Here is a 22,453-nt window from a genome sequence, read left to right on the forward strand (position 1 = left end):
GGGATTTTGAGATGTATTGGGGTCTGTCTGGATGTGGGATTTTGGGATGTGTTGAGATCGCTCTGGATGTGGGATTTTGGGATGTATTGGGGTCTGTCTGGATGTGGGATTTTGGGATGTGTTGAGATCTCTCTGGATGTGGGATTTTGGGATGTGTTGAGATCTCTCTGGATGTGGGATTTTGGGATGTATTGGGGTCTGTCTGGATGTGGGATTTTGAGATGTCGTCCCTGCCCCTGTCCATCTGGAGGTGGTGCTGAGGTTGCTGCTGGCCCCGGGATGATGTCATGTTATTGTGGGACCAGGCGGAGCCTCTGCCGGGCTCGTTATTCAGCTGCCTGCCTGCTGCCCGGAGCCTGTGAGCAATGTGGAGCCCGGACAGACCGAGCGAGCGGGAGCCGGTGCCGGTGCCCAGCATGGAGGAGGCGTGCGGGCGGCTGATGCCGGCGCTGAGAGCCGCCGCCGGGGGGCTGAGAGCCGCCGGGAGCCCCGAGGAGAAGCGGGACTGGTTGGACGAGATTTACCGGCTGGTGGAGGAAGCCTGGCTCCTCCCCGGCCTCGGCAGGGAGGTCGCCTCGGCTTTGTGCGACCAGATCCGGCTGGAGGGGGTCTTGGATCAGCTCCTGGAGCTGCTCCGGTGTCAGAACCTGTCCATCCGACACCGGGCAGCCAAACTGCTGGAGCAAACCCTCATCGCAGAGAACAGGTAAGAACAGAGCAATAATTCAATCGTCAGGGCACAGGAGGAGGCCATTCGGCCCCTCGAGCCCATGCTACCTCTCAGTGTAACCCAGTGAAGACTCAGGGGTATGTGATATGGAATGATCCCCCCCCCCCCTATTGGACCTGGGAAATGTTTACATTCAGAGGGATCTGGGCACCCCTTGTACATCAATCGCAGAGAGTGACCATGCGGCGAGCAATTAGGAAGGCAAATGGTATGGCGGCTTCGAACCATAGAATGGTCACTGCACAGAAAGAGGCCATTTGGCCCGTTGTGTCTGTGCCAGCCCTCTGTGAGAGCAACTCAGCTAGTCCCACACCCCAGCCTGTTCCCTGTAGCCCTGCAAAACTATTTTGCCTTCAGGTAATGATCCAATTCCCTTTTGAAAGCCACAGTGGAATCTGCTCCATCACCCTCTCAGGCCATGCATTCCTGATCCTAACCACTCGCTGCACAAAAAAGCCCTTCCTCGTGTTGCTTTTGGTTTTTTTGTCAATCACCTTATATTGATGTCCTCCTGCTCTTGATCCTTCGGCTAGCGGGAACAGTTTCTCCCTATCTCCTCTGTCCAGGCTCCTCATGATTTTGAACACCCCTATCAAATCGCCCCTTCGTCTTCTCTTGTGAGTGCTGGCGACAGAGCAGCTATCTCCCTCGCTATGATTTTTGATACCAGGAATGCGTGGGTTGTCTTATGAGGAAAGGTTGGACAGGTTAGGCGCGTATCCACTGGAGTTTAGAAGAGTAAGAGGCGACTTGATTGAAACCTTTAATATCCTGAGGGGACTTGACAGGGTGGATGTGGAGAGGATGTTTCCTCTTGTGGGAGAATTTAGAACTAGGGGTCACTGTTTAAAAATAAGGGGTCGCACGTTTAAGACAGAGATCAGAAGTATTTTTCTCTCAGGGGGTAGTGAGTCTTTGGAACTCTCTCAAAAGGTGGTGGAAGCAGGGCCTTTGAATATTTTTAAGGCAGATCTAGATAGATTCTTGATAAGTAAGGGGATGAAAGGTTATTGCGGGAAGGTGGGAATGTGGGGTTGAGGTTACAATTAGATCAGCAATGTTCTTATTGAGTGGCGGAGCAGGCTCGAGGGGCCGAGTGGCCGACTCCTGCTCCTAATTCATGTGTTTGTATGTTCGTAAGATAAACTTATGAGGAAAATCAGTATTGGCTTTTGTTCTAAAATCAATCTGTGGCCATGAGTTAGTGTCTCACTTGGAGCCAAATCCAGCCTGGATTCCTGGACTTCTGTTCCACCTGACCTATTCTGGAACACTCTCCAATAGACCCTGCGAGGATATTGATAAATTCTTCTAACTTTGCTTCTGTCTAAATACCCCACATGTCAACATAAATACAGAAGGTAAGGAAGTCTGATGGAATTCTAAAGAGGAGTCATATTGGACTCAAAACATTAACTCTGTTTCTCTCTCCACAGATGCTGCCGGACCTGCTGATTTTTTCCAGCATTTTCTATTTTTATATTGCTAGATTTCTGTTGGGCGAAGGGTCTTAAGGGTCACAGAACCAAGGTGGGTAAATGGAGTTAAGTGACAGATCAGCCAAGATCTAACTGAATAACAGAAGAGTCTTGAGGGGCTGAATGGCCTTCTCCTGTCCCTATGCCAGGGAGACAGAATGAAGAATTGGAAAAGGAGTTGGACTCTGGGTGGTCTCTAAAAGCAAAAAACTGCGGATGCTGGAAATCCAAAACAAAAATAAAAATACCTGGAAAAACTCAGCAGGTCTAGCAGCATCTGCGGAGAGGAACACAGTTAATGTTTCGAGTCCGTATGACTCTTCAGCAGAACTAAGTAAAAATAGAAAAGAGGTGAAATATAAGCTGGTTTAAGGTGGGGTGGGGGGTGGGACAGGTAGAGCTGGATAGAGGGCCAGTGATAGGTGGAGATAACCAAAAGATGTCATAGACAAAAGGACAAAGCTGTGTTGAAGGTGGTGATATTATCTAAGGAATGTGCTAATTAAGGGTAGAAAGCAGGACAAGCAAGGTACAGATAGCCCGAGTGGGGGTGGGGTGGGGTGAAGGGAAGGAATCGAAGGTAGCCTATTTCGATCCCTTCCCTTCACCCCACCCCACCCCCACTAGGGCTATCTGTACCTTGCTTGTCCTGCTTTCTACCCTTAATTAGCACATTCCTTAGATAATATCACCACCTTCAACACAGCTTTGTCCTTTTGTCTATGACATCTTTTGGTTATCTCCACCTATCACTGGCCCTCTATCCAGCTCTACTTGTCCCACTCTCCCTTAAACCAGCTTATATTTCACCTCTCTTCTATTTTTACTTAGTTTTGTTGAAGAGTCATACGGACTCGAAACGTTAACTGTGTTCCTCTCCGCAGATGCTGCCAGACCTGCTGAGTTTTTCCAGATATTTTTATTTTTGTTCTGGGTGGTCTCTACATCCATCACTGGAGCATTATAGGGGCCGTTGCTATGGTTTCCATCAGAGAGAAGGAGATATAATTACCGGAAAATAAAATAAGGGAAATTTATTTGGGAAAGTATCTAAGTTGGCTACCCCCGGAGTGAAGTAAAGAGCAGCAATGTGGTGTGTATTAACCCCTACTCACCCAGGCAATTAACATTGTGATTGCTCATTAATCCCAGGCAGATGGGGGGAGGGGATCATAGAACTGACACAAGATCACCTCTCCCAGTTCCCCCCTCACCTCCCCGAGTCTCACCCTCACCTCCCCCAGTCTCCCCCCTTACCACCCTCAGTCTCCCCCTCTTCTCCCCCAGTCTCCCCATCTCACCTCCCCCAGTCTCCCCCTCCACCTCCCCAAGTCATAGAAACATAGAAAATAGGAGTAGGAGTACGTCTATCGGCCCTTCGAGCCTGCTCCACCATTCAATATGATCATGGCTGATCCTCTATCTCAACGCTATACCCGCACTCTCTCCCCATACCCATTGATGCCTTTTGAGTCCAGAAATCTATCTATTTCCTTCTTAAATATATTCAGTGACTTGGCCTCCACAGCCTCCTGTGGTAGAGAATTCCACAGATTCACCACCCTCTGAGTGAAGAAGTTTCTCCTCATCTCAGTTCTAAATGGCCTACCCCACATCCTGAGACTGTAACCCCTTGTTCTAGATCCCCCCCAGCCAAAGAAAACATCAATCCTGCATCATCTGTCCAACCCTGTCAGGGTGTTATACATTTCAATGAGATCCCCTCTCAACCTTCTAAGCTCCAGTGAATACAGACCAAGTCGGCCTAATCTCTACTCAAAGGACAATTCTGCCATTCCAGGAATCATTCTGGTGAACCTTTGCTGCACTCCCTCTATGGCAAGTATACTCTAACTTAAGTAAGGAGACCAAAACTACACATAATACTCCAGGTGTGGTCTCACCAAGACCCTGTACAGCTTCAGCAAGACATCCTTGCTCCTGTATTCAAGTCCTCTCGCATGAAGGCCAGCATACCATTTGCCTTCCTAACTGCTTGCTGCACCTGCGTGCTTGCTTTCAGTGACTGGTGTACAAGGACACTCAGGTCCCTTTGTACATCAACATTTCCCTATCTATCGCCATTTAAATAATACTCTGCCATTCTGTTTTTCCTACTGAAGTGGCTAACTTCATACTTATCCACGTCATACTGCATCTGCCATGTATTTGCCCACTAACTGAACTTGTCTAAATTGTTTTGAAGCCTCTTAACACCCTTCTCATTGCTCACACTCCCACTAAGTTTCATGTTGTCAGTAAACTTGGAAATATTATATTTGGTTCCCTCATCCAAATCATTGATCTATATTGTGAATAGCTGGGGCCCAAGCACTGATCACTGCAGTACCCAACTAGTCACCACCTGCCACTCTGAAAAAGACCCATTTATTCCTACTCAGTTTCCTGTCTGCTAACCAATTCTCAATCCAAGCCAATATATTACCCCCAATCCCACGTGCTTTAATTTTGCACCCTAACCTCTTATGTGGGACTTTATCAAAAGCTTTCTGAAAATCCAAATACACCACATCCTCTGGTTCTCACTTATCTATCCTGGTAGTTACATCCTCAAAAAACTCCAGTAGGTTTGTCAAACATGATTTTCCTTTCATAAACCCATGTTGACTTTGTCTAATTCTATTGATATTTTCTAAGTGTTCTGTTATCACATCCTTTATAATAGACTCTAGTATTTTCCCTACTACTGAGGTTAGGCTAACCGGCTTGTAATTCACTGTTTTCTCCCTCCCTCCTTTTTTAAATAGTGGGGTTACATTTGCCACCCTCCAATCTGCCAGGACTGTTCCAGAATCGACAGAATTTTGTAAGATGACAACCAACACATCCACTATTTCCATGGCCACTTCTTTAGCACCCTGGGATGTAGATTATCAGGCCCTTGGGGTTTATCGGCTTTCAATTCCATTAATTTCTCCAGTACTATTGTTTTAGTAATACTAATTTCCTTCAATTCCTCCTTCTCATTAGTTCCTTGGTTCCCTAGCATTTCTGGGAAGTTATTTGTGTCTTCCTCCATGAAGCTATTTCCTTGTACTCTATTATAAATTCTCCGGCTTTGGACTGTAAGGGACCTACATTCATCTTCATTAATCTTTTTCTTTTTACATACTTATAGAAACTTTTACAGTCCGCTTTTATGTTCCTTGCAAGTTTAGTCTCATACTCTATTTTTCCCCTCTTAATCAATCTCTTGTTCCTCCTTTGCTGAATTCTAAACTGCTCCCAATCCTCAGGCTTGCTACTTTTTCTAGCAACTTTATATGACTCCTCTTTGGATCTAATACTATTCTTAATTTATTTTGTTAGCCATGGTTGGGCTGCTTTCCCTGCTGTGTTTTTGCGCCAGAAAGGAATGTAGGAATGTATAACTATTGAAATACATACATTCATATTTTTAATATTAGCCATTGCCTATCCACCATCATGCCTTTTAATGAAGTTCCCCAATCTATCTTAGCCAACTCACACCTCATACCTTCGTAGTTCCCTTTGTTTAGATTTAGGACCCTAGTTTCAGATTGAACTACTTCACTTTCCAACCTAATGAAGAATTCTATCATGTTATGGTTGCTGTTCCCTAAAGAACCCCGCATAACAAGATTATTACTTAGCCCCTTCTCATTGCACAAAACCAAATCTAGGATAACCTGTTCCCTAGTCAGTTCCTCGACATACTGGACTAAAAAACCATCTCGTACACACTCTAGGAATCCACCCACCACAGTATTATTGCTGATTTGGTTTGCCCACATGTGAGAATGGATGTTTTTTAAATATTTTGGGGAATATTGTGTTATTTTGTAAAGAAGGCTGGTTGTGCGCATGTGTGTGCGTGTGTGTGCATGTGTGTGTGTGTGTGTGTGTGATTTAATCAAGCTGTGCAGAGTTGACAGGAGTCAGATTTGGAAACATGAAATAGGATAAAGGCATTAAGTTGAGGCACAAGTAAATAGGTTAGATCTAACATTTGCATTTTTATATGCTGAGAGGTTGTTTGAATTTCAAAGCAGAGTCAGAGGTGACAAGAAAATGTTTGCATCTTGCAGAAATACATTGGTAAACAAGTAGTGGGGATATAAAGTAGAGAGTTTTTGGGGGAATGTTTTGTAAGGCTAACCTAATGTGTACTGTAATCTTGTGTGCTTAAGTTTTCTTTTTTTGTTAATAAAAATTTTGCTTTTAATTTTTAAAAATCTAAAATTGTTACTGGACCTCTTACTGCTGAGATTGGTACGTCTTCTTCTTGCTTTCAGAATACAAGAAAAAGGTTGTGGCCCCATAAGCCATGTTTCCCTCTGGGATTTGGTTTGCACAGCGATTAACACTGTTTGGGGGCTCTTTGTGGGATTATTAAAATTCCTTGATTGGGTTGGAGTTCATGAATCCAAGGGATAAGAGTACAAGAAGAACGCTGAACTCAGGAGTTTTGTGTTGAGAGGTTTTAAAGTGGCTGGGCTGCAACATTGCTTTGGCAATTGCGACAGCTTTTCTGGTAGTGGAAAATGTAACTGTGGAGTATTTGAAATCTCAGAGTAAAACTCAGTTGAAAGAATTAGCAGAGAACGTGCAGTTAGAAATAAAAGCAGAGTTCCATAAGGCTGACGTGGTTAAAGTACTTACCCAACATTTAAAGTTGGAGGAGGGGATGCTTGAAACTAGCCTGTCACAGCCGGAGGTAGTAAGACTTCAGTTGCAAATGAACAAGTTTCAACTTGAACAAGAAATGGAACTGAAAAGAACTGAATTGGAAGAAAGAGAAATGAAAAAAAACTTGAGTTAGAAAGAAAGGGGAAAGAAATAGACATGACAAGACTGGAAAAAGAAAAGGACAGATTAAAAGAACTAGAAATAAAAAAGCTTCAATGGGAAAGAGAGGAGCAGGAAAAGAAAAGACTACAAGAGATAGAAATGTGAAAGTTTGAACTTGAACTTCAGAGAGAAGTTTGCAATTGAAGAAAGAGAGAGGGAAAGAGATAGAGAGCTTCAGAGAGAGAAAGAAGCCAGACAGTATAAATTGTCTAAAGTGAAACTTAGTATAAAGGGAGAAAGGAGAGATAATGATTCAGATGGTGAGTTTGATTCCTCTGAGGAATTTGATTTAACTAAAAATCTGTGGTTCGTGCGTAAATTTACAGAGGATGGAGTTGAAAGATATTTGACCTCATTTGAAAAGGTAGCTATGAAATTGAATTGGCCTGGACATGCTTGGACCATAATGTTACAGTGTTTTTTTTCAGGTACAGCAATGGATGCACATGCTAGCTTGTCAGAGGAGCAGTCTGCAGATTATGAGATAGTAAAGAAGGCAATATTAAATGCTTATCAGCTTGTCCCTGAAGCTTATCAGTTGAAGTTTAGAACTGTAAGGAAAACACTTAATCAGACTTATGTAGAGTTGACAAGTAAAAAAGAAATCATCTGGGATCAATGATTCAGGGCATTAAAATTAGATAAGGCTTTTGAGAGGTTGTAAGAGAGGTTATGATTGCGAAATAATTTAGAAATTGCATTCCAGTAAACATCAAGACATATTTAGATGAAAGACAAAATAAAAAGGTCAGCAAAACTGCTGTTTTAGCTGATCCATGTGATATTTCACATAAACAGTCAAGTGTAGGAAAAGGGTCATACGGAAATCAGCAGGGAAGTTGGAGATTTAGAAAACCTGTTGATGGTAAAAGTGTTAGTAATAAGGATGAAGCTGAAGGACGGCAGTCTATTAAAAATGGAAAGTAGAGTTGAAGGGAGGAAACTGATATGTTACCATTGTAATAAGGCTGGACACATGAGACCAAGTTGTTGGAGGTTAAACGTGAAACTGATTGCAGTAATTGGAACTCAGAAAAGTTCTGGAAATAAGAGTACTGTGGGCCCTGAGATCCAGGGACAAAGAAAACCAGTGGGTTGTGTACAGGTGGAGCAGGAAGAATCAGTGATGGCTAGAGAAGTGCGAATGTGTTCGCAACTTACCCAAGGGAGTTCTGAAGGGCAGGTTGCAAAGATGTTTAAAGACTTTATATGTGAAGGGAAAATATACCCATATGTATAGGGAAGAGCAGGAAAGGATGTCAAAATGTTAAGGGATACTGGGGCTAGTCAGTCCTTAATGTTATGGGATAGAGCTATTTTTTGTTCAGAATGGTTATTGCAGGACAAAATGTTAATTAAAGGAATTCATGGCAAAGTCAAACCTATTTGTGTGAGGTAAATTTAAAAAGTGATTTGAAGACAGGAGATGTGATTATTGGGGTAGTGGTGAAATTGACCATTGCAGGGGTTCAGTGTATTCTAGGGAATTATATAGCTGGATCACAGATATGAACAGTGCCTACTGTAGTAGAGCAGCCTGTTGAGACACAAGCAACAGAGGTTTTACAGAAAGAGCATCCTAGATTGTTTCCAGATTGTGTGGTAATAGGTTCACAAACATACAAGTTTAAACAGGAAGAGGAGGAATCTAAAAGACAGTGGGAGGATGCTGAAATTCAGTTGTTTGGATTACTCTTTGAAAAGATTACTCAGGAGGAGAGGAGTAAAGAGAATGAGATTGAAGTGTTTAGTTCAGTGAAGTTATTGGAGTTACAGCAGAAGAATTCAGATCTGAAGAAATTATATCAGACAGCTTATTCTGAAACAGAAGCAGAATACATCCGAGAGTGTTATTACATTAAGAACAATGTGTTAATGAGGAAATGGAGACCGCCTCATGTCCCAACAGATGAAAAGTGGGCAATAGTGCACCAAGTGGTAATACCATCAGGGTACCAGAGTAAAATTTTGAGAGTGGCCCATGCAATTCCAATGGCTGGACGTTTGGGAATTAGGAAAACTCAAGCTAAGATACAAAAACATTTCAATTGGTCTGGACTACATAAAAATGTAGTCAAATTCTGTCAAACATTTCACACATGTCAGGTGATAGGAAAGCCTCGGGCAGTGATTAAGCCTGCACCTTCAATACCAATGTCAGCATTTGAGGAACCCTTTAACAGAGTCCTAGTTGGTTGTGTAGGACCCCTCCCTAAAACTAAAACTGGAAATCAGTACTTACTGACAATCATGGATGTGTCCACAAGATTGCCGGAAGCAATACCTTTAAGGAAAATTACAGCAAAGGTGATTGCAAAGGAGTTACCCAAATTCTTTACAAGGTATGGATTACCAAAAGAAATACAATCAGTTCAGGGATCGAATTTCATGTCACAACCGTTTAAAGAAGTAATGAACAGCCTAGAAATAAAACAATTTAGGTTGTCAGCTTATCACCCTGAATCATAAGGTGTCATAAAAAAGTGGCATCTGGCTTTAAAGACTATGATTAGCGCATAGAATCAAGACTATCCACACGATTGGGATCGAGGGATTCCATTCTTGTTTTTGCTATTAGGGACGTCCCTAATGAGTTGACAGTGTTCAATCCTTTTGAGTTAATTTATGGTCATGAAGTGAGGGGACCACTTAAACTGATTCAGGAGAAATTAGTGAATCAGAGTTCTGAAACAAACCTCTTGGATTATGTGACGAATTCAGACAGAGATTGAGTAAGGTGTGTGAATTAGCGAGAAAACATTTAAAGATACCTCAACAGGTGATGAAGGCAAAGGCAGACAATAGGACAAAGGCTTGTAGTTTTGTGGCCGGGTAAAAAGTGTTAGTATTGTTGCCAGTGTCAGGTGAACCATTGAAGGCAAGGTTTGGTGAACCTTACCAGATTGAAAAGAGACTGAGTGAGGTAAACTATGTAGTGAGTACCTCAGCTAGAAGGAAGAGGCAGCGAGTGTGCTATATAAATTACTCAAAAAATACTTTGACAGAGAGAATAGACAGGAGGGAGTACTGGTAGTTGTAAGTAAGGGAATGGAGGTAGAAATTAAGGATTCTGAAATTGATCTTCCTCTGATTAAATTAGACGTTGAGGGAGTGCTTAAGAATTTAGATGTGATATTGGATTGCCTTCCAGAATCGTGTGTCGCTGATAGCGGTTGCATGCTGCACTCTCCACAATCTGGCACTGGAAAGGGGCAATGCTGTGGATGAAGAAGATGTACACTCAGTTGCTCCAGATGCACATGATGAGTCGAGCAGTGAGTCTGAGGATGAGCACGCACAGGAGAATGCTGAGGGGATAGGTGCTGACCCGGTCATACTCCAGGGAGGCAGGGACACCCGGGAGGCTTTAATCCAATTAACCTTCAGCTAGCACACCACAGATGGACCACCAGGACAAGCCTGGGCTGTAGGCGCAATACTCGATACCTAACGGCAAAATCTGCCTGGATAGGAACATTAACTAGGGGCCTTGTCAATAAAGCTCAATGTCAAGCAACTCATTCACAACATCACGGGTTCCCATCCACCTGAAGAAGTAAGAAGTCACCCTGAGCCATGCTCACATAGTAAAATTTAATGATTTAACAAAATGAAGTACACAAAAAAATAATTACAAAGGTGTTACGCATCATACCAAGTGGTCATGAACTAATAATGGAGCAACATAAAACCACCAGTGAGAAACCTGTGGTGTGCCTGAGGTGCCTTAACTTTACGCTTTCGGGTGCTATGTCTAGGTGCTCCTCCTCGCTGGGAGTGGCATCTAGACAGCCTGCTCACTTTGCTGTCCTGTTGGTCTCGATGACCTTGGCGGGCGTCCTTTGGCCTGTGGAGCCTTCGATGGCCCCGCCTGGGAGGGAGTGGCCAGTGCCACGGCTGGCATCTCCCCAGTCACCACGGCCTCATCTGATCCCACGGTCACTGGCAGAGGGGTGGAGGAGCTGCTGCTCTCATCCAGAGTACCCCAAGAGGAGCCCGCAAAGACGACAGCCAGCTCTTGCGCTGACGTGAGGTCGTTTTGGACCTCCCTGCTCACCGTGGATGGATGGGCACCGAGCTGCGAAAGTTGATGCTCAGACCATCTCCCACACTGGCACTGACCAGCTGAGGTCAATGCCGATGTGAGGGCTTGCAGGTCCAAGTGTATCCCCAGGAGGCCCTGATTGTTCTCCTGGAGGAGCCTCTCTACAAGCGGGCAAAAACGTGGCAGATGGAATATAATGTGGGAAAATGTGAGGTTATGCACTTTGGAAGGAAGAATAGAGGAGCTGAATATTACTTAAATGGAGAAAGATTTCAGAAAGCGGCAGCATAGAGGGATTTGGGGTCCTCGTGCATGAATCGCAAAAAGCTAGCACACAAGTTCAACAGGTAATAGGGAAGGCAAATGGAATGTTGGTTTTTATTTCAAAGGGAATGGAGTATAAAAATAAGGAAGTCTTGCTAAAACTATACAAGGCACTAGTTAGAGTGCACCTAGGAATACTGTGAACAGTTTTGGTCCCCTTATCTAAGGAAAGATGTACTGGCATTGGAGGCAGTCCAGAGAAGATTCACTAGGTTGATCCCGGGTATGGAGGGATTTTCTTCTGAGCAGAGGTTGAGTAGGTTGGGCTGTACTCATTGGAGTTTAGAAGAATGAGAGGTGGCCTTATTGAAACATATAAGATTCTTAGGGAGCTTGACAGGGTAGATGCTGAGAGGCTGTTTCCCTTTGTGGGAGAGTCTAGGACCAGAGGGCGTAATCTCAGAGTAAGGGGTCGTCCATTTAAGACAGAGATGAGGAGGAATTTCTTCTCTCAGAGGGTAGTGAATCTGTGGAGTTATTTACCACAGAGGGCTGCAGAGGCTAGGGCATTACGTATATTCAAGGTTGAGATCGACAGATTTTTAATCAGTAAGGGAATCAAGGGTTATGGGGAAAAGGCAGGAAAGCGGAGTTCAGGATTATCAGATCAACCATGATCTCATTGAATGGCAGAGCAGACTTGGTGGGTCGAATGAACTACTTCTGTTCCTACGTCTTAGCATCTTATGGTAAATAGAATGATAACAGATGAAAGTCAGAAATATCAAAATGGAACGAGAGGTGAAGGGGGAATGATTCTTATTATTGCATCAGTTGGTGCCAGAATTGTAGAACGTGAGGAGGTGGGGAGAGATTTTTTCTCTGAGGGTTGTGAGTCTTTGGGACTCTGTTCCTCAATAAGCGGTGGAAGCAAAGTCTTTGAATATTTTTAAGGCAGAGCTAGATAGATTCTTGATTAACAAGGGGGTGAAAAGTTATTGAGGGTAGGCGGGAATGTGGAGTTGAGGTTACAGTCAGATCAGCCTTGATCTTATTGAATGGCGGAGCAGGTTTGAGGGGCTGAATGACCTAATCCTGCTCCTAATTCATATGTCCGTTTGTTATTGGTGAATAATTCAATATTGCTCCTGGCTGGTTGTCTCATTGCCGGGCTGATGTTACTGTGATTTGTATCTCCTCACAGGGACCGATTGGCTCGCACGGGCCTGGGAGAGATTCTGGAATTGGCCAAGGATCGTGATGATGCTCAGTTGGCGATAGTGGTCACAGGGATCCTGCGTCACATGTTCAAACACACGGAAGAAACATCCTACCTGCTCATCACCAATGGAGGCTTGGACTCCATCCTGTACTGGTGCCGCAGCAGAGATTCCACCATTCTGCAACACTGCTCCATTGCGCTAGCCAACTGTGCCATGCATGGCGGAAACGCCAATCAGCGCCTCATGATCGAGAAGAAAACTGCCGATTGGCTCTTTCCCCTGGCCTTCTCCAAGGATCAGTTGGTCCGATTTCACGCCTGTCTGGCCATCACCGTCCTGGCAACCAACAAGGAGATCGAGAAGGAGGTGGAGAAGTCTGGGACCCTGGACCTGGTGGAGCCTTTCATCGCTTCCCTTCACCTAGAAGAGTTTGCACACAATTGGCAGCACAGCACAGACAACTCACAGGGACGTACAGCCTGTGACCTCCAGCGACTGGTGCAGCTATTAGACAGTTCACGGATTGAGGCTCAGTGCATGGCAGCTTTCTACCTGTGTGTCGAAGCTGGTATCAAACTCAAACAGAGAAAGACACAGGTACCAACGGAGGGACAGAGTGTGCAGCGAGAGAGAGAGAGAGAGTGAGGAGAGGGGGAATGCAGAGAGTGTGGGAGGAGAAATAAGAAGCAGGGAGTGAGAAGTCAGAGGGTTGTAGAGGGGATTGAGGGACCATGGAGGAGTGAGATGAACGTACGCACACTCAAATCAGGAGTAGGCCATTAGGCCCCTCGAGCCTCCTTTGCCACTCAATAAGATCATGGCTGAGCTGATTGTGGCCTCAACTCCGCATTCCCCCTCCGAACCCCGATAACCTTAGATTCCCTTCTCAGTCAAGAATCTATCTACCTCTGCCTTAAAAATATTCAGTGACCCCGCCTCCACTGCCCTCCGAGCTCTAAAGACTCACGATTCTCTGAGAGAAAAAAATTTCTCCTCATCTCCGCCTTAAATGGGAGGGCCTTATTTTTAAACTGTGTCCCCTGGATCTAGCCTCTCTCAGAAGGGGAAACAGCCTCTCAGTATCCACCCTGTCAAGTCCCCTCAGAATCTTACGTGTTTCAATAAGATCCATTCTTCTAAACTCCAACAGATTTGGGACCAGCCTGTTTAAACTTTCTTCATAAGATAACACCCCCCCGCAATCTCAGGTATTAGTCGAGTGAACCTTCTCTGAACTGCTTCTAACGCATTTATATCCTTAAATAAGGAAACCAAAAATGTACATAGTACTCCAGATGTGGTCTCACCAACACCATATACAACTGTAGCAAAAATCCTTACTTTATATTCCAAGTGCCCTGCTATAACCTCCAAAATAATAGATTCCAGCAATTTCCCTATGACAGATGTTAAGCCAACTGGCCTGTAGTTTCCTGCTTTCTGTCTCCCTCCTTTCTTGAATAGAGGACTGACATTTGCTATTTTCCAATCTGATGTGACCTTTCCCGAATCTAGGGATATTTGGAAAATTAAAGCCAATGCATCTACTATCTCGGCAGCTATTTCTTTTAAGACCCCAGAATGAAATCCATCAGAACCTGGGGATTTGTCAGCTTTTTAGTTCTAATAATTTTCTCAGTGCTCTTTCCCTGGTGATTGTAATTGTTTAATTTCCTCCCTCTCTTGATTCACAATTATTCCTGGGGTGTTATTCGCATCCTCTACAGTGAAGACAGATATAAAATATCTGTTCAATTCATCTGTCATTTCCTTATTTTCCATTATTAATTCCCCATTCTCACTGTCTAGAGGACCAAGCTCACCTTAGTTAATCTTTCCTTTTTTAAATGCTTGTAGAAATGCTTACTATCTGTTTTATATTTCTAGCTAGCTTTCTCTTGTGCTCTAATTTCTCCATCCTCATTATTTTTTTGCCATTCTTTGCTGTTCTTTATATTCTGTCCAATCTTCTGACCTGCCACTCATCTTCACGGAATTATATGCTTTTACTTTCAATTTGATACTATATTTCACTTAGTTAGTTAGCCATGGATGGTGCATTTATCTCCTAGAGTCTTTCTCTCTCACTGGAATGTATCTTTGCTGAGTATGCCACTGCATCTCGACTCACGTATCTAATTCCCCAGTTCACTTCAGCCACCTCTGTCTTCATAACCTCAAAACTGCCCCTATTTAAGTTTAAAACACTAGTTTTAGACCCACCCTTCTCTCCCAAAATTCAATAATGTTATGATCACTGCTACCTAGGGGCTCCTTTACTATGAGGTCATTAATTAATCCTGTCTCATTGCACATTACTAGATCAAGAATAACTTTCACCCTGCTTGGCTGTAGAATGTGCTGCTTTAAGAAACTGACCCAAAAATACTCAATGAATTCATCTTCCGGGCTAGCTTTCAAATCTGATTCATCCAATCTATGTGTAGATTAAAATAACCCCAAATTATCACTGTACCTTTCTCACAAACTCCCATTATTTCTTCCTGCATACCCCATCCTACAGTGTGGTTACTGTTATGGGGCCTATAAGCTACTCCCACAAGTGACTTCCTACCCTTACTATTTCTTATTCCCATCTAAACTGATTCCATATCTTGATCTTTATAACTAAGGTCATCTCTCTCTGATGTCCAAAGGCCATCCTTAATTAACAGAGCTACCCCTCCACCTTTTCCTATCTTCCTGTCCTCTCTCTTTTTCTCTCCTTCTCTCTGTGCCCCTCTCCCCCTTTCTTCCCCTCTCTTCTACTCCCTCTCCCTACCCCCACCTCTCTCCCGCTCTTTCTCTCCCCCACCTCTCTCTCTCGCCCTCTCTTTTCCCCATCCCCCTTTCTCCCTCTCTCCACCTTCTCTCCCTTCTCCCCCTCTCTCTGCCCTCTCTCCCCCTCCCCCTCCTACATGCCCCTCACTTTTAAATAAAACAGAAAGTGCTTGAAAATCCCAACTGTGGAGAGAGAAACAGAATTAACGTTTCAGCCCAATATGACCCCTCTTTAGAGAAGAATTATCTGTGTTTCTTTTCTATGTTTATTTCAGATTCCCAGCTGTATTTTGATTATGTGAATGTTTTTGGTATGTTTCAGATATTCCATGAGATTGGAGCCACACAAAGTCTGAAGAGATTGGTTAGTTACTCTGGCAACTCCACCATTTCCACCCTCGCTAAGAAAGCCCTGCAACTGATAGGAGAAAAGATCCCTCGACGACTTTCTCCGACTGTCCCGAACTGGAAACCCGGCGAAGTTCAAACCTGGCTCCAACAGATTGGATTCATGGACTGCTGCGAGAGATTCTTGGTAAGCAGGGGAGCATCGTCACAGGGTCCAGGGAATGGCTAAACTGACAGAAGGGCCGAATGGCCTGGTCTGCCTTATCATTGCATTCTGCTTGTAAACTCCATACTAAAACATACCCAGACACACTCACTCGCACCGAATACATAGGAACAGATACACAAAGACATGATTGTGTGTGTGTGTGTGTGTGTGTGTGTATTTCACTATGTGTGTGTGTGTGTGTGTGTGTGTGTTGGTGTGAGGGCGTCTCTGTGTGAGAGTATGAGGAGGAGAGTGTGAGTGTGTGTGTGTGGGTGGGTGAGGGAGTGTGAGTGTGTGTGTGTGGGTGGGTGAGGGTGAGTGTGTGTGTGTGCGTGTTTGTGTGTGTGTGTCACTGTGTGTGTTTTTGTGTGTGTGTTTGTGGGTGTGAGGGTGTGTGTGTGTGTGTGTATGTGTGTCGCTGTGTGTGTGTCATTGTGTCTGTGAGTGTGTGTTTGTGAGGATGAGTGTGTGGGGGTGTGGGAGTGTGTAGGGGTGTGTGGGTGGGTGGGTGAGCATGTGTGTGTGAGGATGAGTGTGTGCATGAGTGTGTGCGTGCGTGAGTGTGTGTATGCGTGAGTGTGTGTTTGTGAATGTATATACCTTGGTGTGTTTATGTGTGAATCTGTGTGTGTGGGGGTGTGTGTGGGTAAGTGTGTATGTTTGTGTGTGTGTGTGTGTCACTGTGTGTGTGTGTGTGTGTGTGTCACTATGTGTGTCACTGTATGTGTGAGGGTGTGTGTGTGTGGGTGGGTGAGGGTGTGTGCGTGTGTTGCTGTGAGGGTGAGTGTGTGCATGTGAGGATGAATGTGTGTGAGGGTGTGTGTGTGTATGTGAGAATGAGTGTGTGAGCGTGTGTGTGAATGTGAGTGTGAGGGTATGTGTGTGAGGGTATGTGTATCAGGGTATGTGTGTGAGCGTGTGTGAGAGTTGGTGTGCGTGTGTGTGTGTGTCACTGTGTGTGTATATATGTGTGTGTGTGTGTGTGTGTGTATGTGTGTGTGTGTACATCTGTCATTTAACCCGTTGCAGTAAGTAATAATCAGTTTTCTCTATTTGTCAGGAACTGCAGGTCGATGGGGATCTCCTCCTGATGATTACTGATTCAGAATTACGGGAAGATTTGGGAATATCGTCCAGCGTAACACGCAGAAGGTGAGAAAACATCCCAAGGTGACCCTTTGATGGGACAGTGTAGAAGTAGCTTTACTCTGTATCTAACCCCATGCTGCACCTGTCCTGGGAGTGTTTGATGGGGACAGTGTAGAGGGAGCTTTACTTTGTGTCCAACTTGCCATTTGAAACGATTTGATTCGAATGACAAAAATTCTTTCTCTTTTAAAGATTTGTCCGAGAGTTGACCGAATTAAAGACTTACGCCAACTACTCTACCTGTGACCCCAGTAATCTGGCTGATTGGCTGGGCAGCATCGATCCGTGCTTTCGACAGTATACCTACAATCTGGTGCACTGCGGGATTGGGAGGGTGACATTACCCGAGGTGACAGACCAGCAGCTGCAATCGGATTGTCAGATCGAGATTGGATTTCATCGAAGCAGGATCCTGGCTGCAGGAAGAGGTAAAGCAGGAGTCAGGCAACTCAATACAGCCAAGGGATTCCCCAATCTCTCAGCACTGACTCCTCAATATTCCACTGCATGTCAGTAACACACGACTCCACCAGGGGACATCATCTCCCACCTCAGCTCATCCACCACTGAAACCCTCATCCATGCCTTCGTCACTTCCAGATTCGACTACTCCAGTGCTCCCCTGACACCTCATAATCCATCCGCCATGAACTTTAGCTTTGTTTCGTGTTTCCTCTGAAACACATCACCTTTGACAGTGCAGCACTCCCTCAGTACTGACTCCGAGAGTGCAGCACTCCCTCAGTACTGACCTTTCGACAGTGCAGCACTCCCTCAGTACTGACCCACTAACAGTGCAGCATTCCCTCAGTACTGATCTTCCGACAGTGCAGCACTCCCTCAGTACTGACCCTCCGACAGTGCAGCACTTCCTCAGTACTGACCGTCCAACAGTGCAGCACTCCCTCAGTACAGACCCTCTGACAGTGCGGCGCTCCCTCAGTACTGACCGTCCGACAGTGCAGCACTCCCTCGGTACTGACCATCCAACAGTGCAGCACTCCCTGACTACTGACCCTCTGACAGTGCGGCGCTCCCTCAGTACTGACCATCCGACAGTGCAGCACTCCCTCACTACTGACCCTCTGACAGTGCAGCACTCCCTCAGTACTGACCCTGCAACAGTGCAGTGCTCCCTCAGTACTGACCTTCCGACAGTGCGGCACTCCCTCAGTACTGACCTTCCGACAGTGCGGCACTCCCTCAGTACTGACCCTCCGACAGTGCGGCACTCCCTCAGTACTGACCCTCTGACAGTGCGGCACTCCCTCAGTACTGACCCTCCGACTGTGTGGCACTCCCTCAGTACTGACCCTCCGACAGTGCGGCACTCCCTCAGTACTGACCCTCTGACAATGCAGCACTCCCTCAGTACTGACCTTCCGACAGTGCGGCACTCCCTCAGTACTGACCCTTCGACAGTGCGGCACCCCCTCAGTACTGACCCTTCGACAGTGCGGCACTCCCTCAGTACTGACCCTCCGACAGTGCCGCATTCCCTCAGTACTGCTTTGGATTTTGTGCTCGATTCTCTGGACTGGGACTTGGACCCATGGTCTTCTCACTCCGAGGTGAGTATTAACCATTGAAGCACGGCTGATGGGAAACTGTTTTTATCTTTCAGAGCTGCTGCCTTCTAGTTTTGCCTTGGACAGTCTCCAGCCCTCCTCTGACAGTCCTGATGTTTTCATCAGTTACCGCAGGGCCACAGGATCACAGCTGGCCAGGTTTGTGCTCTCGAAATCCAGTGTCACTGCTCTGGTGGACAGGGCCTCAGGGAGGTGGGCCTTATGAGTCTGTCAGTTTGTTATTGGCTGCTCAATCTCGACTGATACCTGAGATGGGGGGGTTACCTTATGAGGAATGGTTGGACAGGTTGGGCCTGATTGGAGTTTAGATGAATGAGAGGAGATCTTATTTTTTATTCATTCACGGGACGTGGGTGTTCCTGGGCTAGGGCAGCATTTATTGCCCATCCCTAATTGCCCTTGAGAAGGTGGCGGTGAGCTTCCTTCTTGAACTTCTGCAGTCCATGTGGTGTAGATACACCCACAGTGCTGTTAGGGAGGGAGTTCCAGGATTTTGACCCAGCGACAGTGATGGAACGGCGATATATTTCCAAGTCAGGATGGTGAGTGACTAGGAGGGGAACTTCCAATGGGTGGTGGTGTTCCCATCTGTCTGCTGCCCTTGTCCTTCTAGATGGTAGTGGTTGTAGGTTTGAAAGGCGTTGTCAAAGGAGCCTTGGTGAGTTTCTGCAGTGCATCTTGTAGATGGTACACACTGCTGCTACTGTGCGTCAGTGGTGGAGGGAGTGAATGTTTGTGGATGGGGTGCCAATCAAGTGGGCTGCTTTGTCCTGGATAGTGTCGAGCTTCTTGAGTGTTGTGGGAGCTGCACTCATCCAGGCAAGTGGGGAGTATTCCATCACACTCCTGACTTGTACCTTGTAGATGGTGGACAGGCTTTGGGGAGTCAGGAGGTGAGTTACTCGTCACAGGATTCCTAGCCTCTGACCTGCTTTTGTAGCTACAGTATTTATATGGCTAGTCCAGTTCAGTTTCTGGTCAATGGTAACCCCCAGGATGTTGATAGTGGGGGATTCAGTGATGGTAATGCCATTGAATGTCAAGGGGCGATGGTTAGATTCTGTCTTGTTGGAGATGGTCATTGCCTGGCACTTGTGTGGCGTGAAGTTCAGCTCTTTCATCCATATTTGAACTGAGGCTGTAAGGAGGTCAGCAGCGGAGTGGCCCTGGCGGAACCCAAACTGAGCATCAGTGAGCAGGTTATTGCTCAGGAAGTGCTGCTTGTTAGCACTGCTGATGACCCCTTCCATTATTGAAACGTATGAGATTCGGAGGGGAGAAGGTAGATGCTGAAAGAGTGTCTCCCTTCATGGGAGAGACTAGAACTAGGGACACAGTTTAAAAATAAGGGGTCTCCCATTTGAGACAGAGATGAGAAGAAATGTTTTTCTCTCCGAGGGTCATTGGTCTGTGGAATTCACTTCCCCAGGGAGCAGTGGAGGCTGAGTCATTGAATATATTCAAGGCTGAGTTAGATTTTTGATTGACAAGGGAGTCAAAGGTTATCGGGGGTAGGAAGGAAAGTGGAGCTGAGACCACACCCAGGTCCGCCATGATCTTATTGAATAGCAGAGCAGGCTCGAGGGGACGAATGGCCTATTCCTGCTACTGATTCAAATGTTTGTATGTTCATATGTTTGTATGTTCCTCGAACATCCTTAGACAGAGTCATCAGCCTTTGGAATTGGAAAGTGATAGCTCTCTCACTTTCCCCCCTCTCTCTCTCTCCTTTCTGGTTGTTAATTTAATAGGGGGAACAGATAGGCGAGCTGAGAAACTATTTCTGCTGGTTGGACAGTCTAGGACTAGGGGGCAGAGTCTAAAAATGAGAGGCAGACCTTTCAAGACGGCAAAGAGGAAACACTTCTTCACACAAAGGATGGGAGGAGTTTGGAACTCTCTTCCACAAACAGCAATTGAGGTTAAATCAAATGGTAATTTTTAATCTGAAATTGACAGATTTTTGTTAACCAAAGATATTAAAGGATATGGGGCAAAGGAGAGAGGTCGTAGTCAGACATGATCTCGCTGAATGGCTGAACAAGCTCTAGGGCTGAATATCTCCTCCTGTTCCTCTCATTTGGCAAGACTAGCTGTTAACTTTTGGAAAACAGGAAGGAGCCATTTAAAGGCAGCTTGCCAATGTCTATTAGCAGCTCTGTCACCGGACACACTCCCGACATGACACACTGCTGACCGGACACTCTCCCAACAGGAGAACACTCCCGACAGGAGAGCATTCCCAACAGGAGAACACTGCCGACAGGACACACTCCCAACACGACACACTCCCGACAGGAGAACATTCCCGACAGGAGAACACTCCCGACAGGAGAACATTCCCGACAGGAGAACACTCCTGACATGACACACTCTCAACAGGACACACTCCCGACATGACACACTCCCGACAGGAGAACACTCCCGACAGGACACACTCCTGACAGGAGAACACTCCCGACATGACACACTCCCGACAGGACACACTCCCGACAGGAGAACACTCCCGACATGACACACTCCCGACAGGAGAACACTCCCGACATGACACACTCCCGACAGGAGAACACTCCCGACAGGACACACTCCCGACAGGACACACTCCCGACAGGAGAACACTCCCGACATGACACACTCCCGACAGGAGAACACTCCCGACATGACACACTCCCGACAGGAGAACACTCCCAACAGGAGAACATTCCCGACAGGAGAACACTCCCGACAGGAGAACATTCCCAACAAGAGAACACTCCCGACAGGAGAACATTCCCGACAGGAGAACACTCCCGACATGACGCACTCCCAACAGGAGAACACTCCCGACAGGAGAACACTCCCAACAGGACACACTCCCGACAGGACACACTCCCGACAGGAGAACACTCCCGACAGGAGAACAATCCCCACAGGACACACTCCCGACAGGACACACTCCCGACAGGAGAACACTCCCGACAGGAGAACAATCCCGACAGGACACACTGCCGACCGGACACAATCTCGACAGGACACGGTCCCGACCGGACACAATCTCGACAGGACACGGTCCCGACAGGAGTACAATCCCGACAGGACACAGTCCCGACAGGAGAACAATCCCGACAGGAGAACAATCCCGACCGGACACAATCCCGACAGGACATACTCCCGACAGGACACACTCCCGACAGGACACGCTCCCGACAGGAAAACATTCCCGACAGGGGAACATTCCCGACAGGAGAACATTCCCGACCAGACACACTCCTGACATGACACACTCCCGACCGGACACACTCCCGACACGACACACTCCCGACCGGACACACTCCCGACCGGACACACTCCCTGTGGTCACTGTTTTTTAGTGGGGTTCAGGTGATGAAAAGTGAAACATGGAAACTTGGAGTTGGCGCATGTGGGACTAATGAACAGATTTGCATTGAGAGAATTTCTTACAAGCTTCTGAATTATCTCATCTTGTCCACTCTAACTCAGTGACTACAGCTATCTAAGCAAACATTGTGACGTTGTGGTTAAACGACTGTGCTCAACATGCAGAGAGTGCCAGTTTGCAGTCCCACAGGGATTGCCCACTCTCCATGCAAATGACCATAAACTGGTTCATTCATGTCCTTCAGGGAGGGGAACCTGCCGTCCTTACTCAGTCTGACCGCTATGTGACTCCAGTCCCATACCAATGTGGGTGACTCTTAGCTGCCCTCCACGGTGACTCAGTGAGTAATCTGGTTGCATCAGAGCATTTACCGTGGCAGCAATTTGAGAAGGTGCTCACCACCACTTTCTGTATAGGCCACCAGGG

At 46.1% G+C, this 22,453-nt stretch overlaps 1 protein-coding gene across 1 annotated transcript in view; it reads left to right on the top strand.

Moving 5' to 3' along the window:
* Positions 1 to 308: 308 nt before the first annotated feature.
* Positions 309 to 22,453, top strand: part of sarm1 (sterile alpha and TIR motif containing 1) — a 32,586-nt gene continuing 10,441 nt past the window's right edge. The window contains exons 1-6 of the mRNA XM_078548270.1: positions 309 to 706; positions 12,555 to 13,170; positions 15,677 to 15,889; positions 16,971 to 17,062; positions 17,252 to 17,487; positions 18,684 to 18,786. Of these exons, the coding sequence (XP_078404396.1) occupies positions 366 to 706; positions 12,555 to 13,170; positions 15,677 to 15,889; positions 16,971 to 17,062; positions 17,252 to 17,487; positions 18,684 to 18,786 (1,601 nt within the window). The 5' untranslated portion in view covers positions 309 to 365. The remainder of the gene's footprint in view (positions 707 to 12,554; positions 13,171 to 15,676; positions 15,890 to 16,970; positions 17,063 to 17,251; positions 17,488 to 18,683; positions 18,787 to 22,453) is intronic.

This window comes from Cetorhinus maximus, chromosome 9 (genome assembly GCF_964194155.1).
Source record: "Cetorhinus maximus chromosome 9, sCetMax3.hap1.1, whole genome shotgun sequence".
In the NCBI taxonomy this organism is placed as follows: Eukaryota; Metazoa; Chordata; class Chondrichthyes; order Lamniformes; family Cetorhinidae; genus Cetorhinus; species Cetorhinus maximus.